The sequence below is a fragment of the Sparus aurata genome, chromosome 4 (assembly GCF_900880675.1).
Source record: "Sparus aurata chromosome 4, fSpaAur1.1, whole genome shotgun sequence".
Taxonomy (NCBI): Eukaryota; Metazoa; Chordata; class Actinopteri; order Spariformes; family Sparidae; genus Sparus; species Sparus aurata.
In genome coordinates this window covers 28869073-28883203 of record NC_044190.1, presented here as the reverse complement: position 1 = coordinate 28883203, position 14131 = coordinate 28869073, and the positions used below count along the sequence as shown (strand labels likewise).

The 14131-nt window shown below is 40.3% G+C and overlaps 1 protein-coding gene across 3 annotated transcripts in view; it reads left to right on the top strand.

Annotated features, from left to right (window-relative positions):
- The window catches only part of LOC115580272 (CUB and sushi domain-containing protein 1-like), a 419751-nt gene that overhangs the window by 337532 nt on the left and 68088 nt on the right, over positions 1-14131 (top strand). For all 3 annotated transcript variants that reach the window (XR_003983835.1, XM_030414457.1, XM_030414456.1), the window contains exons 35-45: positions 874-969; positions 1115-1318; positions 1694-1818; positions 1943-2039; positions 3063-3167; positions 6984-7102; positions 7406-7475; positions 9363-9479; positions 10137-10346; positions 12546-12734; positions 13234-13411. Coding sequence is in view for 2 of the 3 variants with exons in the window: in XM_030414457.1 (XP_030270317.1) it covers positions 874-969; positions 1115-1318; positions 1694-1818; positions 1943-2039; positions 3063-3167; positions 6984-7102; positions 7406-7475; positions 9363-9479; positions 10137-10346; positions 12546-12734; positions 13234-13411 (1510 nt within the window). In the remaining variant the exon portion in view is untranslated. The remainder of the gene's footprint in view (positions 1-873; positions 970-1114; positions 1319-1693; positions 1819-1942; positions 2040-3062; positions 3168-6983; positions 7103-7405; positions 7476-9362; positions 9480-10136; positions 10347-12545; positions 12735-13233; positions 13412-14131) is intronic.

Below are 14131 nucleotides of genomic sequence, written 5' to 3'. Positions count from 1 at the left end.
CCTTTATAGAGTGGATCAGAAAGGGAGCTTATTTCCACATAATGTTAAGTACGAGGATGTGACAGTTTTCTTTTGGCTAAATGTAGCTGAAAACTATGCAATGTTTTCCCTTTTCAACTACTATCCATCCAAGTTATATCAAAGGAAAAATGCCTGTTTATTTGATATAGAATGGGTAGCTTATTACTTAAAGTTCATTTTTGTTTGGAATTTCCCTTTTGGCTAAAACTGGCAGCAAAGAATGAAACACACCAGGCTTTACAAAATAATGTTAACCGCATCATTACCCTATCGCATGCACGCATACACGTGCGCACACACACAGGCAAACAGCTTTGTGGCACATTGTTCCAGCTAACTGACTGATTATCCTGACACACAAACATATTAACACACATCTGCGCGTTACAAACCTACACATACACACACACATCCTGACGCGGCTAATGATGGTTCTAAATGTCAGCCACACCAGACCACGTTTTCCTCATTTATCACTGTTACTTCGTTTGCTTGTGTATGTCTGTGCATATAAATCTGTGTGTGTGCGCCCCTGTCAGTTTTTGTGTGTGTTTGTGCTTGAATTCTTTATATTGTGAGGACCACAGGATAACATGAGGCGAAAATGAAGGACCAACCCTGCAAAGTGCTACATTATGTATTAATTGCACAGTTGTTTGTGTGCAGGTGTGTTCATAGGGACCTATATGTTTTTTTTGGTTTTTTTTTAATGTTCTGTGTCTCAATTTGTCAAAAAGAGGGGGAAAAAAAATCAATTTTCTGCATGTTTTCAGGAGAAAAGTTTACGGTGTTTTGAGCCTAAACATTCATTTTTAACCTATTTTGTGTGTGTGTGTTATTGTTTTGCCACAGGAGAAACGCTGCCATTGGCAACTTCCAATCAGATCATGCTGCGGTTCAATGCAAAGAGCGGCCAGTCAGCTAGAGGTTTTCACTTTGTCTACCAAGGTAACTTTATCACTCTTTCTCTTACTTACACAAAAGTATTTGCATTCAGTTCCAGTTTGACACCAAGTTCTCTCTACTGATAACTATATTCCCGTTTTTCTGTCCCTCTGCTTCACATATTATTCAATTACGGTCATCACTGTAGCTGTGCCTCGCACCAGTGACAGCCAGTGCAGTTCAGTGCCAGAGCCTCGGTATGGCAGGCGGATCGGTTCAGAGTTCTCTGCTGGCTCTGTGGTGCGGTTCGAGTGCAGTCCAGGCTATCTGCTGAAAGGATCCAGTGCTATCCGGTGCCAGGCCGTGCCAGGTGCCCTTGCACAGTGGAATTCGACAACACCAACCTGTATAGGTACGACTAAACAGCCATGAACTGTTTGGAGGATGTAACCAGCTAGCATATGTAGAAATCAGTCATTACTGTCATCCATCAAGTACTGCGACGGTTGGGATTGTGACATTGATTCTAACAAACTAAATGCATGCCTGCGTGAAATCTCTCACTGCTGAGAGCGAGTCTTTTGCAAACAGCTTCAACTGTCACCTCAGTTTATAACATAAGTAATGTCTGATATTATATTTTCTCGCTCCAGCTCCCTGCAGTGTTAATTTGAACCCCATATTGTCCCTGGATATGCGGAGCCATATTCCAACAACCTGTCCTGTCTGTTAGCTATTTAGTTCATAAACTTTGCCAAGAAATCCATATTTTATGTCTTCATTCTAGTTCCCTGCAGTGGAAATTTGACTGAACGTCGCGGTACAATATTGTCTCCTGCCTTTCCTGAGCCATACCCAAACAGTCTCAACTGTCTGTGGAGGATCCATGTCAGTGAGGGGGCAGGAATACAGGTACACATATGTATAATATATCATATATGTATATTAATATATCATGTATAGGTATATAACTATGGAATATGCAGATAAACTTGGAGGCTGCGGTTTTACTTTATTGTCATTGTTTGCTATTTAGATCCAAGTGATGACTTTTGCGACTGAACACAACTGGGACTCGCTGGAGATTTACGATGGAGGAGACATGACAGCTCCCAAATTAGGGTCATTTTCTGGTATGACAATATGATGGCACACACACACACAAACACACAACCTTGTGCCAGACACCCCTGCACACAAAACACTCTGGAGACCGATGATGGATGAGATATGGCAGCCCTTAAACTATAGATGCACACACACAGACACACATATATAGATTGACAGACTCAAACACACACACACACACACACACACACACACACACACACACACACAACATCTGTGATGAATTGTATATGACAAGTCTTAAACTATAGACACCCACACATACAGCATGCACTGGAGATCTATGATGGATGAGTTGTAATACCAAAACAGCTGACATATATCTTTAATAAATAAAACATATTTTTATAGAATTATTTCGATTTACGGACAGTCAGTGAGAGGAAGAGAAGAAAGCAGGGAGGGAGGGGAGGAAAGAGTTTCAACACAAGGTTGAGTGAAGGATGAAAGAAAGACGGTGAGAAAGAAGACAGGGTGGGATAAAGAGTGATCTAACCTTTTACAATTTCCCAGCGGAGTTTCCCCTGTGACCTGCCCCAAGCACATACCTGTCACACACCTATCACACATTAAACATGCCACCCATAGGGCAACACACACAAGCACGCACACACACACACACACTCAAAAGGCTGTGCCCTTCTCAAGAAGACACTCCCGGGAACTGTCCACTATAACCACAGTGATCTGGTGTTGGCCACTGAGCAGCTTCACTTGGGCAGATGGGGTTGCTTCACATAAGGACGCTTAAATGCTAGCTCTCCACAGTGGGTGAGGGGTCGTTCACCTCCTCTACACATAATTTCCCAGCTGGTCTCAGGATTTAAACAAGACTTCAAGTCAAATGTGGCTCACTGCAAAAGTGTTGTGTATTTTGATTGTAAATCTCCTCCTGTAGGCCCACCGTTGTGTTACATAAACGTTGATGCCATATTTTTGTGCAAAATTCACTTGTATATTATCCTCTAGTGACAATTAACCTTCAAAACACAACAACTGGTTCTTATGTGTATTTCTGTCTTCTACAGGAACAACTGCTCCCGCCCTCCTCAACTCAACGTCCAATCAGCTCCTTCTCCACTTTCAGAGTGACATCAGTGTGGTGGCAGCAGGTTTTCACCTAGAATACAAGAGTGAGTTACAGCTCTGAAGATAGATAGATAGACCAACAGATACAGACAGACATCGACAGGCAGAAAGACTAATAGAATGGCACATGCTTGAATATTGGGTGCCTTCTCACCAGAAACCACAAATGCATAAAAACCCACAGACACACGCACACACAGCTGCAGCCAAAACTTCAACATCAAATAACAAGAGTCAGTGACCTGAACTGGTACTGCCCGAGAGCATACACACATGCTGAGACACACAGTGGAACACACACACACACACACACACACACACACCTAGAGGGACGTAAACAGAGACACTTCAACTCAGACACACACATACACATGCACAATTGCTTTTGTTCATGTCACACATGCACATAAGTCCAGAAAAGACACCCACGAATATGTAGACTAACAAAGGTACGGACACAGATATTAACATCATGCATTTAAATGCATGCACACCTGTCAGGGCATGGTTGTGCTTTTTAGTCCTTTGTAGTTGTTTTAGCTTAGAATCACTTCCACATCAATGAACATGTCCCCTTTTGTGAGTGTGTGTGTGAGAGTAGTGTGTGTTTGCATGTACATTTCTGTATGTGTGTGTGTGTATGTGTGTTAGGTGACTGCCCGCATTTGTGGCTCAATGAACTGCGGAGTCTTTTTGTTGGTTCCATTCGTCATGCCATCACAAGGAAAGAAAACCTGGAAGAATATTAACTTTGGGGGACAGTACATCGTGTCTTTTTCTTTAGTTTTGCTCTAGTGGTTTTCTGGCTGTGGTCACTCTGATCTTTTTAGTGGAGCTTTTATTACATGATTTGCCCAATGTCACATGGTGCATTTAAAGTGGTTCCCCTCCTGTACAGTATCATAAATAATCCTAAAATAAAATCATTATTCAGTGCAGGTCAAGCCTCTCTTCTATTTTTATGTTTTAGCCTTTATTTTGCTCAGGGCTGCAGCACATATATTATTAAGTTGTTGGCAGTGCAGGTGGTAGTCCTCTGTGGCTTTTTTAGCTTTTCTTATGATGTCTTCCAGTTTCCATGACGAGAGGATTTTAGGTTGAAATGTGCTTGCTGGTTTAATTAGAGGTCTTCATCAGTGCTCTTGGTTCTTTGTAACCAACCTGAGAACCAAGTCAGGCTGACTCCAAGTCATATTAAGTCATATTAAGTCATATAAGGTCATGTCGTGCGTGTGTGGCTATGTGACTTCACCTAATACCTGAGTGGATCCGAGCGCATTCTGTATGAGCTCTGATGTTACAGTGAATCGTAACAGAAAAAAGAAGGGGGCTGTGAAATGCAGCAAAAATGAGATGTGTTGCTACATTTTTTTGAACATGAATGCTTGTCAATTTTTGGCACATCATGCTGCAGTTGGTGTTCTCCCTCACTATTTGGGTCTGTTCAGATTAGCTCTGGCTGTATTTGTACACTTTTTCAGATTGGGTTTTCCTCTCTCTTTTTTTAAAAAAAAACCCAAACAGTATGAAAACAGTATGTTGATTTCTGGGTGGGTTTTCCACAGATACATTTCAGGCCATGTCCAAAATGTGGAAATATTGGAATTACCAGAGGCAAAATTCAATTCAATTTGATTTTTAGCAATTTGCAATATACTGAGTAGTGATATAAAATACATTAAACTCCAATATATTGCAATTAAGTAAATTTTTTCAACTGCAAATTATGCCCAAAAGGAAAACCTTGTAGAGAAAAGCAAAGCGAGAGATAGGCCGAGAAATATTTAATATTTCACTTATTATACAGAATAATCATCTATGCTCCTGGTCGCAATCAATAGCTGCTATTATGTGTCAGTGCAGCCCTACGTGCAGTTTCTCAATGTTTGTCAACAAGCAGGCTATTTGCTGTTATCGCAGAAACCAAGTCAAAGTACACCATGCTGAGCTTTGAACATTGTCCAAGCTCACCTTCAACAAAATACATCATACATTACACCACGATAAGAGCTTTTGCAGGACTCAGTTGGTCGCTCTGCTTATCTCAGAATGAGTGCCAACACTTTAATCTGGAGCAGAATTTGCTCCAAGTACACCTCAGACGTTCAATACAGGAGGTCCGGATACAAAGCAGGCTTTCAACTTTTTCATTAAACACAAAGTTTTGCCTAAAATGGTCAGATTCCCTGTTCAGTTGGTGATAACAACAAAAACAGCAATATTAGTTTCCTTTTTCTTCATTGTTATGTTGTGTCACTTTACTGTCTTCTGTTTTCCATTATGTTTCCAGTAGAAACATGGTAAAAAAAAAAAGAGACACTGTTGAGCTGTGCTTGTTCCGCTTAAAGTTCTCCTCATCAGATGTGCGGTAGTGTGGACAAAATCATCTGCTGGGGACACGTGAATGATTGTGGTGATGATGTTCTCATCAGTTTAAGCTGACTAAAGGGACTTTTCTCTAAAGGGCAGAGTGAGATATCTCCCTCCCACATCTATCCTCAAGTAAACTGAAACAGAAGCATAGTAAATACAGTCAGTCAGATTCAAATGCTGACACTGTCTAGTTGTAGTCCAGTGGTCCTAGTGGGATGGTTTGTGGTGCTGTCAGCATTTTACAGAGCATCGCTGCTGTCATAACCAGGGAAAAGAGGGAGCAGTTTGCTTGCACAGAGAGAGAGAGAGAGAGAGAGAGAGAGAGAGAGAGAGAGAGAGAGAGAGAGAGAGATGGTCAGCCAAATGGAATAGTTTCATTGATCAGTTGTCCTGACAGTATGCTGATGCTTTCTCTTATAATACACTGTGTGTGTATATGTGTGTGGGGGTCTCCAAGTTACAGTCCCATGCAGCTAATTCAGTTATGCTCCATCCCTCTTGAAGAGCACGAACTCATGTAACAGTCACAAACACTTGCAAATGTCACACACCAGGGCTGGGCCACCTGGATGTGTGTGTGTGTGTGTGAGCTCAGTGGGATCACATCATTTTGCTGGTAGGAAGGTAGATAATGAACCAACAAGACCAGAGGCAAACAAACACACACATACTCCTCTCTCTCTCTCCCCTTCTTTTACTCTCTATCCCTCTTCCACCCTTGTGTTGCCATGGTAACCGCTCTAGGGCAGTCTCCTGCGGAAGTTTTCCAAGTGAAACACACAAGCAAACACAAACACACACACAACACAGGCGCGCGTATGAACACACATATACACCCCTACTGATGCTGTTTGATAAAGGGCTGGCTGCTGTCAAACTTATTAAGGTTGTGTTTAACCTTTATTGTGTTTGGAATACACAACCAAAGTCATTATGTTACCGTCACATATTTTTAAACACATTTAAGAGGCCTCTGTCAACAGTGACGATTAACAAGATCTTTTATTGTACTGGCTGTCAGTTCATAAATAGCCTCTTGTATGTTAGAAAAAAAACATTAACAGCATCTGTGAATTAATCTGCCATGTTAGCTCTTTGTCAAATGAATCTAAATCGTGTAATTTTCTCCTATTTGTTGAAAAGCTTTATTACATTCAGAGGCACCATTATTCTGTGAAAGTGCTGTACAAGTCTTTGTGCCATCAAAGTATAGAGGAGAGGCATTTCAAGGTAAAGGTCACATAGAAGTGAAGGAAGAAGACGAGAATAGCAATGGTAACGTTTTTCTAGACATGAAGTTCTGCGAGCAAAGACGAGGTAGAGAATAGCAGAGGGGAATGTACAATAAAAGGATTTAAGTCGACCACGATGAGTTTGAGAATAAAGGCCAAGATAGAAATGTTTACATAGAAGAGTCAATGATGAGATAAGGAATAGTTATCAAATTGTTCACTGTGTTTATGTTTGTTTTTTCCCCTTTTTTGTAGCTGTTGGTCTTACCACCTGTCCAGAGCCAATGATTCCTGCCAATGGCATTAAAACGGGGGACAGATATATGGTCAATGAAGTGGTAGCATTCACCTGTGAACCTGGGTACACATTACAGGTAATGTAAACGACCATGCAAACTGGTCAATAAACATTATATACCTACACAGTTTTAGATATTGATGGTACATAGTTAAAGCTACTACAGGGAACTTTGATATTTTGTTGCTTTTAAAGGCCCCTGTGGATTAAAGTGCTAGTATTTCCACCATCAAAACTGCAAAATATAATGTAAATCTAAAGAAAAATGTCCCCCTGCTTCTTTTTAACTGGCTAACGTACTGCTCACTGTTACTTTGCCTGAGAAGATGTAAACTCTGCTTTTTTTCTTGAACCCAACCTACGGTATATTCGCTTTCAGGGCCACTCTCACATTTCCTGCATGCCTGGGACGGTGCGTCGATGGAACTACCCACCTCCTCTTTGCATAGGTAACATACACACACACACACACACACACACATTGCTTTGCTGTATGAATGATTGATCTAGTGGGAAAGAAATATGTCTTGCAGGTGTGAGGTTGACATTGAACCTTCAGGCTGGCACAGCCAACTGACAGAAGCATTTTAGTGCATGTGTGAGACATATTTGGCTCTGTGTTTTCAGGTTCATGGTCGCATGTTGTTTCAGAGTACTTTTGGAAAGCTACGGTTTGATGAATTTATATTACTCAATGAGGGAAATAAAAAAAGAACTTTGAGTCATCGATTACACTTCAGTGTGTAATCTGGCAGTTGAATGCTTTTAAAATGAGTATAAGTGTATCATTCTAAATGAATGATAATGTATCATATGAGCATGTGCCTATCTGATTTAATCGGTTTCACCTTGAAATCAGATTTATGGAAGCAAGAAACTTCTTGACTGACATTGGGCCAGCGATCCATAGGATCAATTTACCTGCAGAGTACAAACTAAATTTTGTACCTGGTGCTGAAGGCCAAGTCTTCCTAACTTCTGCAACAGTGTTAAGGGACCTTGATTACATTGATTTTTGTGTTTAGGCCTGAATAATTCCATCTTTGGTGAAAACTTGAAGCAGGTCTCGGAAGCCGGTTCCAGTTAGAATTAACCTTGACATGTCAGGACTAACTTTACTCAGCTGCATTCAGTATATGTCAATTCCATTATTTTATATTTCAGTCATTTACACGACCAGATCATGTACACATCTGTTAATAGAGATTTGCCGTTGTAACATTTTTGATACAAGCCCATCATAAGTAAATGATTTATAGAAATTCATGGTCCAAGCACAGATGAAGTCTAGAATTGACATTTTCCCAATAACTGGTTTATTTAACTTAATTTAGCATTAATTAAGTGAGGTAATTACATTGTTTTTTTTGGTTTGTTTTTTATATCTTATTAACTGTAATGCAACACAATTGCCAGAAAGTCTTACTACAACCTAACCTACAAGGCATCTCTTAACTGTGACTACTTGACAAATAACCAATAGTCTAGCAATACCTTTTCCCGATTATTATTATGTCCCTATTATCTTAAAAATACTACACATTTCAAAAACCCATACGCTCAGTGGTATTTTTATTAGACAAACCAGTATATTTTGCCACTGAATACGACTGTTCTGCTATAAATATATTTAATGAGCCATTCAATGTTGTTTTTTTGTTTCTTTTGTATTTCATATGTTTTAGCAGTGAAGTCAGTGGACTTAGAAACAAACAAAGGATTAATTGATTTTTGACTATACCTCAAAAAACTGAACATTGCAAACTTTGTTAACTTAGAATGTATTGCAGAGTTGTTGTAGCAAATTAAAATAGATTGTATAGTTGTATTATTTTATCGCATTATATTTACACCAATAGTTGTGCAGTGGTCAAACATTTTATTTCATTAGAGAATTACAGGTTATTTTACAACAAAATGTCCTGCCTTTTCTTCCAAGCTTAGAAAATACAATCGGCTACAGAAAGGGTTCCATTCCTGAAGCACAGCTTAAGTTTTTCATAATCATCCAGCAAAAAGAATTCAACATGAATGAGGGACATTTTACTATAATGTTTGTCCCATATGTCCATGTAGACAGGACATAAAAACGAAAAATTAGTTCTCAAATACATTTAGCTCACATAACACCTAATAAAGTAGCCAATGAGTGGAAATATCAATACTATAAATCCCCTCTGCTCAAAAGCCTTTGGCTGCTTACATTTTTTTTCTGTTTTTGCTGTGGTGTGTAACCTTTATCTTTTGAAGCAGAAAGGATAAAGTGATAATTAGAACTGTATGTTGCTCATGCGTTGCCTGTTGTAACAAAGTGTTTTCTGTGCCTGTGCTGTCAGCTCGGTGTGGCGGGGTGTTGTCTGAGATGAGTGGTGTCATCCTCAGTCCAGGTTTCCCTGGAAACTACCCAGGCAACCTGGACTGCACCTGGCAGATCACCCTGCCAACTGGATATGGTAAGTATTATGGGATGGAGGAGCATTCCTAAAAAGATTGTATCACTTTCAGTACATGGTTGGTGTACTTAGTATACTGTTGGCGTAGTTAGGGAACACAGACCTTCTTCTTCTGCAGCAGTAACACATGGTTTATTGAAAGCTTCACCACATGTTTAATTGGAGGCTGACACATGGTGTGTGCTGTTTAATGATTACAGTAACGGATGGTTTGAATAGCACATTGTTTTTCTTTTATGTGCGTGACATACATGTCCCTTTGTGTAATTAGAGCTAGGTTTTAGATTATAAGACATGATTTTTATTTTCAGGGCTGATAATAGTATACTCAAATGACAACAAAATTATATTCAAGACAGCTTTATTGGTATAGTCTCAGACAACAAAACCACAGTTCTATCTTTGGTGCAAGTTGTCATGATATAAAAATAACAATATACCAGTACCAGATAAAGATATGGTCATAAAAATAGATATGAAAGTATAGAATACTGTGAACCTATTGCAGTTGGTCTACTGTATAATAATGTAAAAATAGTAACTCTCAGATCTATAGAAAATATGCCATAGAATTACTTTGGCCATAGAAATCACATTAAGTGTAATCGTCATATTGTCATGATGTAATGTCAATTATATTTTGTGTTTGTATCATAGGAGCCCATATTCAGTTCCAGAACTTCTCTTCTGAAGACAACCATGACTTCCTTGAGGTCAGGGCTGGACCACAACACAGCTCTGCTCTTATTGGACAGTTTACTGGCTCGCAAATCCCACCAACTCTGCTGAGCACAACCCACCTGACAATCATCCACTTCTACAGTGACCACTCAGAGAACAGGCCGGGGTTCAAACTGAACTATCAAGGTGAGTTCCCATGGGATTTAAGACAAATTGAGATTGTTTTTGGTCTTTTTATTACAGGGATTTCTGCAGACACAAAGGCCATAAACCCTGAGGTGTTACTGCAGGCACTTCCAGCTAAAAGCTACCCCCTGAAGGGATGCTGAGGGACGGGTTGCTTGGTTGCTTGAATGATTTAAAAAAAATAAATTGCCTCTTCAAAAGTTCTGAATAAATTAACATCCAAACGTAGTTGCCGAATTACAAAGCCTTCCCAACTCAGAGAAATGAAGGGCAGGATGAAAAAACGTATTGCTATGAGGTTTTGAGCTTTGATCCATGGATGAGTCACACTAAAGACTTAAAAAACCTTATGGCTTTTCTCTCATCATTAAAAGAGATGGATTGTTAGTAAGCCCCTGTGAGAGACTGGCATCTTGTCCAGCAGGCTTTACTTGTAGCCCTGAGTGCTTCACTTCAAAGACACAAGAGATGCACTGTGGGCCTATATGCCAGCAGAACTAGAACAAGGCTTACTAACTTACACATAAGCTAACCTACATTCACACGAACACACTATTTTTTCCTTTTGCTCCCAATTTGCAATGGCCAAGTCCCCTAACATTGCATTCCTTGCCACTGCTAATTCCCTTTGTATGAATGTGAAAGTTGTGAATGTTTCCTCATATGAAGGTGCACCAGATGCTTAACTTTTTCAAGGGACAACACAGATCTTTGGTGGGAGGATGCAGTACCCACAGGGGTTCATGATGGTACCCTGAACTGTGTTGAATGGACACAAGTGGTAGTTCCTAGCCTGGATGCATGTTTTCACCCCTGCCCCACTCAGTGATATAAGCTCACATTTTGCACTCAAGGCCACAGAGGTGATGTGTGGTAAGCCAAGAAAACAGTGTGAATACACAAGAAAATTCAAACTGATGTTTCAAAACAAAGCCAGCTTGAGAGAAGAGGAGAATCATCCTCAGGGATGGGTTAAATGAGGGCATCACGCACCCGCAGCAACTGACTCCACTTGTAAAACGATGCCGCGGTCAAGGGCACCGGCGGGAGAATTAATTTAATATACATGTTTTGATGATGCAGGAAAATCATAGCACCTGAAGGAAACCCACACAAGCATAGGGAGAACATGAAAATACATGAAAGGCCCTGCCCCAGCTGGGAATCTAAGCTAAGACCGCTGAGCCACCATACCGCCTGTTTTAAGTGTTCAGTTAACGCTCACATTTCACCTTCTTGGTTGTAGTTTTATATCTGCAAGTGTATGCACTACCATATGCACAACTCTGGCATATTATCTCAACATTTTCTCTAGTTAATCTTTCAGCCCACAGTGTTTCTAAATCATCTCACATTCTTTCCCCTCGATACTGCTCCCACATAGGATCCTTTGCATCTGTCATTTCCAAAATGTCCAGTTAGTTTTGTCAATATTTGTTATACCTGTCAGTATCTTAAACTCCCAAAGGATCCCTTGTGGCGTTTCCCCTCTGGACAAGGCACTTGTCATGGAATATGTGCAGCAGCACAAGTTTTGCTACACACATCGTGCGCTTTGATTGTGTTGTCTGCTGCTCCCTCCTACATCTTAGACCCTGCTGCTGTGAGCATAGACTGTCTGGGAGACCTCTTTGCACAATCTGCACCTCAGGGGCTGTCTAGTGCTGCAGACCCTGTTCGAATTGACCTATTCTTGAGTGCTATTGCTTTCTCTCTCCTTGTAACTTGTTTTCCAAAATCAGCCACATTTGCTCTCTGTCAATGGCACATCTAATAGAGGTGTGTTGCTGATATTTCCTCAAGCAAATGTGTTGTAATTTTATGCATACACGTGCCAGATAACTGTGTAGAAGATGAGATCCATTGATGCTGCTGCACTTCGAACCAGTAGCCTCAGTGGGCCATAGATTTTTTTATGCCCTTTCAAGTCCATTAGCTGTAGATGGGAAATGGTTTGAATGCAATGAATCGCAATTGTTGTTTTGTAGTTACATTTCGGGAATTGGGAAGCCAGAGGAAAGAGCTACTGTGTAAGACTGCACACCAGAATACAAAGGAGCAAATACACAACTACATTATTAATATGACTATAACTGTGTGCCTGTGTGCCTTTTCCTGTTGCCTAAAAATGAGGTGAATCTGCAATTAAACTGGAGTATTTCCAAACTGGAAATCAATTCTCTTCATCCTTTTCTTTAGCCTATCAACTTCAAAACTGCCAGGACCCTTTTCCTTTCCCCAATGGTGACATCATCAACAGTGACTATGGCGCTGGCCAATCAGTAACTTTTCAGTGCTACCCCGGTTACGTTTTGATCGGACACCCAGTACTAACATGCCTGCATGGGACCAACAGGAAGTGGAACCACCCGTTTCCACGCTGTGAGGGTAAGAGTAGTTTTGTAATAGTTTTAATATGTGTTGATTGATGTTGTAAAAAAAAACGTACTTATTAGTTTGTTTTGTTGTTGTGTTGTTGCACATGTGTTATTATCGGTTTTACCCCAGGACATCCTCATCTCTCATGTACTGGTTGTGAATTTAAAATCTAGACGTTTACAAAATGTTGTTATCCTAATTGAATTTCAGTAAATTAAATCTCATCTTTCATTGGTAACACAAGCCAGCAATGTGAGCAGTTAAGTAGAAAGTAAATATTCCTGTGTCACTCGGATCATTTACTCCATACATCAGTACCACAATCATTGCTCTTTTCACTACCACTGCTAATACTTCTACTACTGCAAATAATGATGATAATTGTATTCCTCACTGTCTTCAGCTCAACAGTTATTCTTGTCCTCTTCTCCTGATCCTTGCGTGTCTGGCGCAATAGAAAAAGTGACAAATTTGAAAACAGATAATCTTACAACACTGCTTTTTACAGCTCCTTGTGGCTATAATGTCACAGCTGAAAACGGAACCATCTATTCACCCCAGTACCCCAATGAGTACCCCAACTCCCAAGACTGCAGCTGGCTCATCACTGTTCCCCACGGACATGGAGTCTATATCAACTTTACCTTATTGCAGACGGAGCCTGTCACTGATTACATCGCCGTCTGGTAAGTCTGGGCTCGCTCACACTTGAACGTACATGCACACGCACATGCACACTTACATCCACACAAATGCATAAGCTTCTTTTCAATGTTACCCTTTATCCCGGGACTGATTGCATCAGTGACTGGTAAGTTTTTGAATGTACTTATAGTCTGCCTCCTACCTGCACACTAATAAGAAGATAGTGAAGTTGTATCAACATTGCTTTATTTTTTATTCATCTCTTTCTGTCTCTCTTTCACACACACACATTCTTTCATGCAGGCTGTCTTTGGGATATATTTTATCAGTGATAACCTTATCCCAGGTGTTGATTGCATTTTTATTCATATTTTACTTTATACAAACACAGTCTTGCCTGTTCAAAGGTATATATCAGTATGTGTCAAGTGTTTGGGACTTTATCATAAAGGAAGGTGCACAAAGCCAAATGTATTTGTATATGGCACTTTTGATACACAGGGATCACGGCTCCATAGACTCCTAATACATACATATTCTGTGCTATGCATACACTGACTCTCCAGCAGTAATAATAGGATTCAGTGTTGAGGTAAGACTGTAATACAGGGAGTGTGAGAGTAATGCATTTACAATGGGGCCACTGACCAATTCAATCTAACTCAGTACCATGGCCATACGCAGACCCAGAGAGGGCTCTGGAAACTCTGGCAGTAATGATGAGATTCAGTGGGGAGTGGGAAATGTAATGAAAGGAGTGG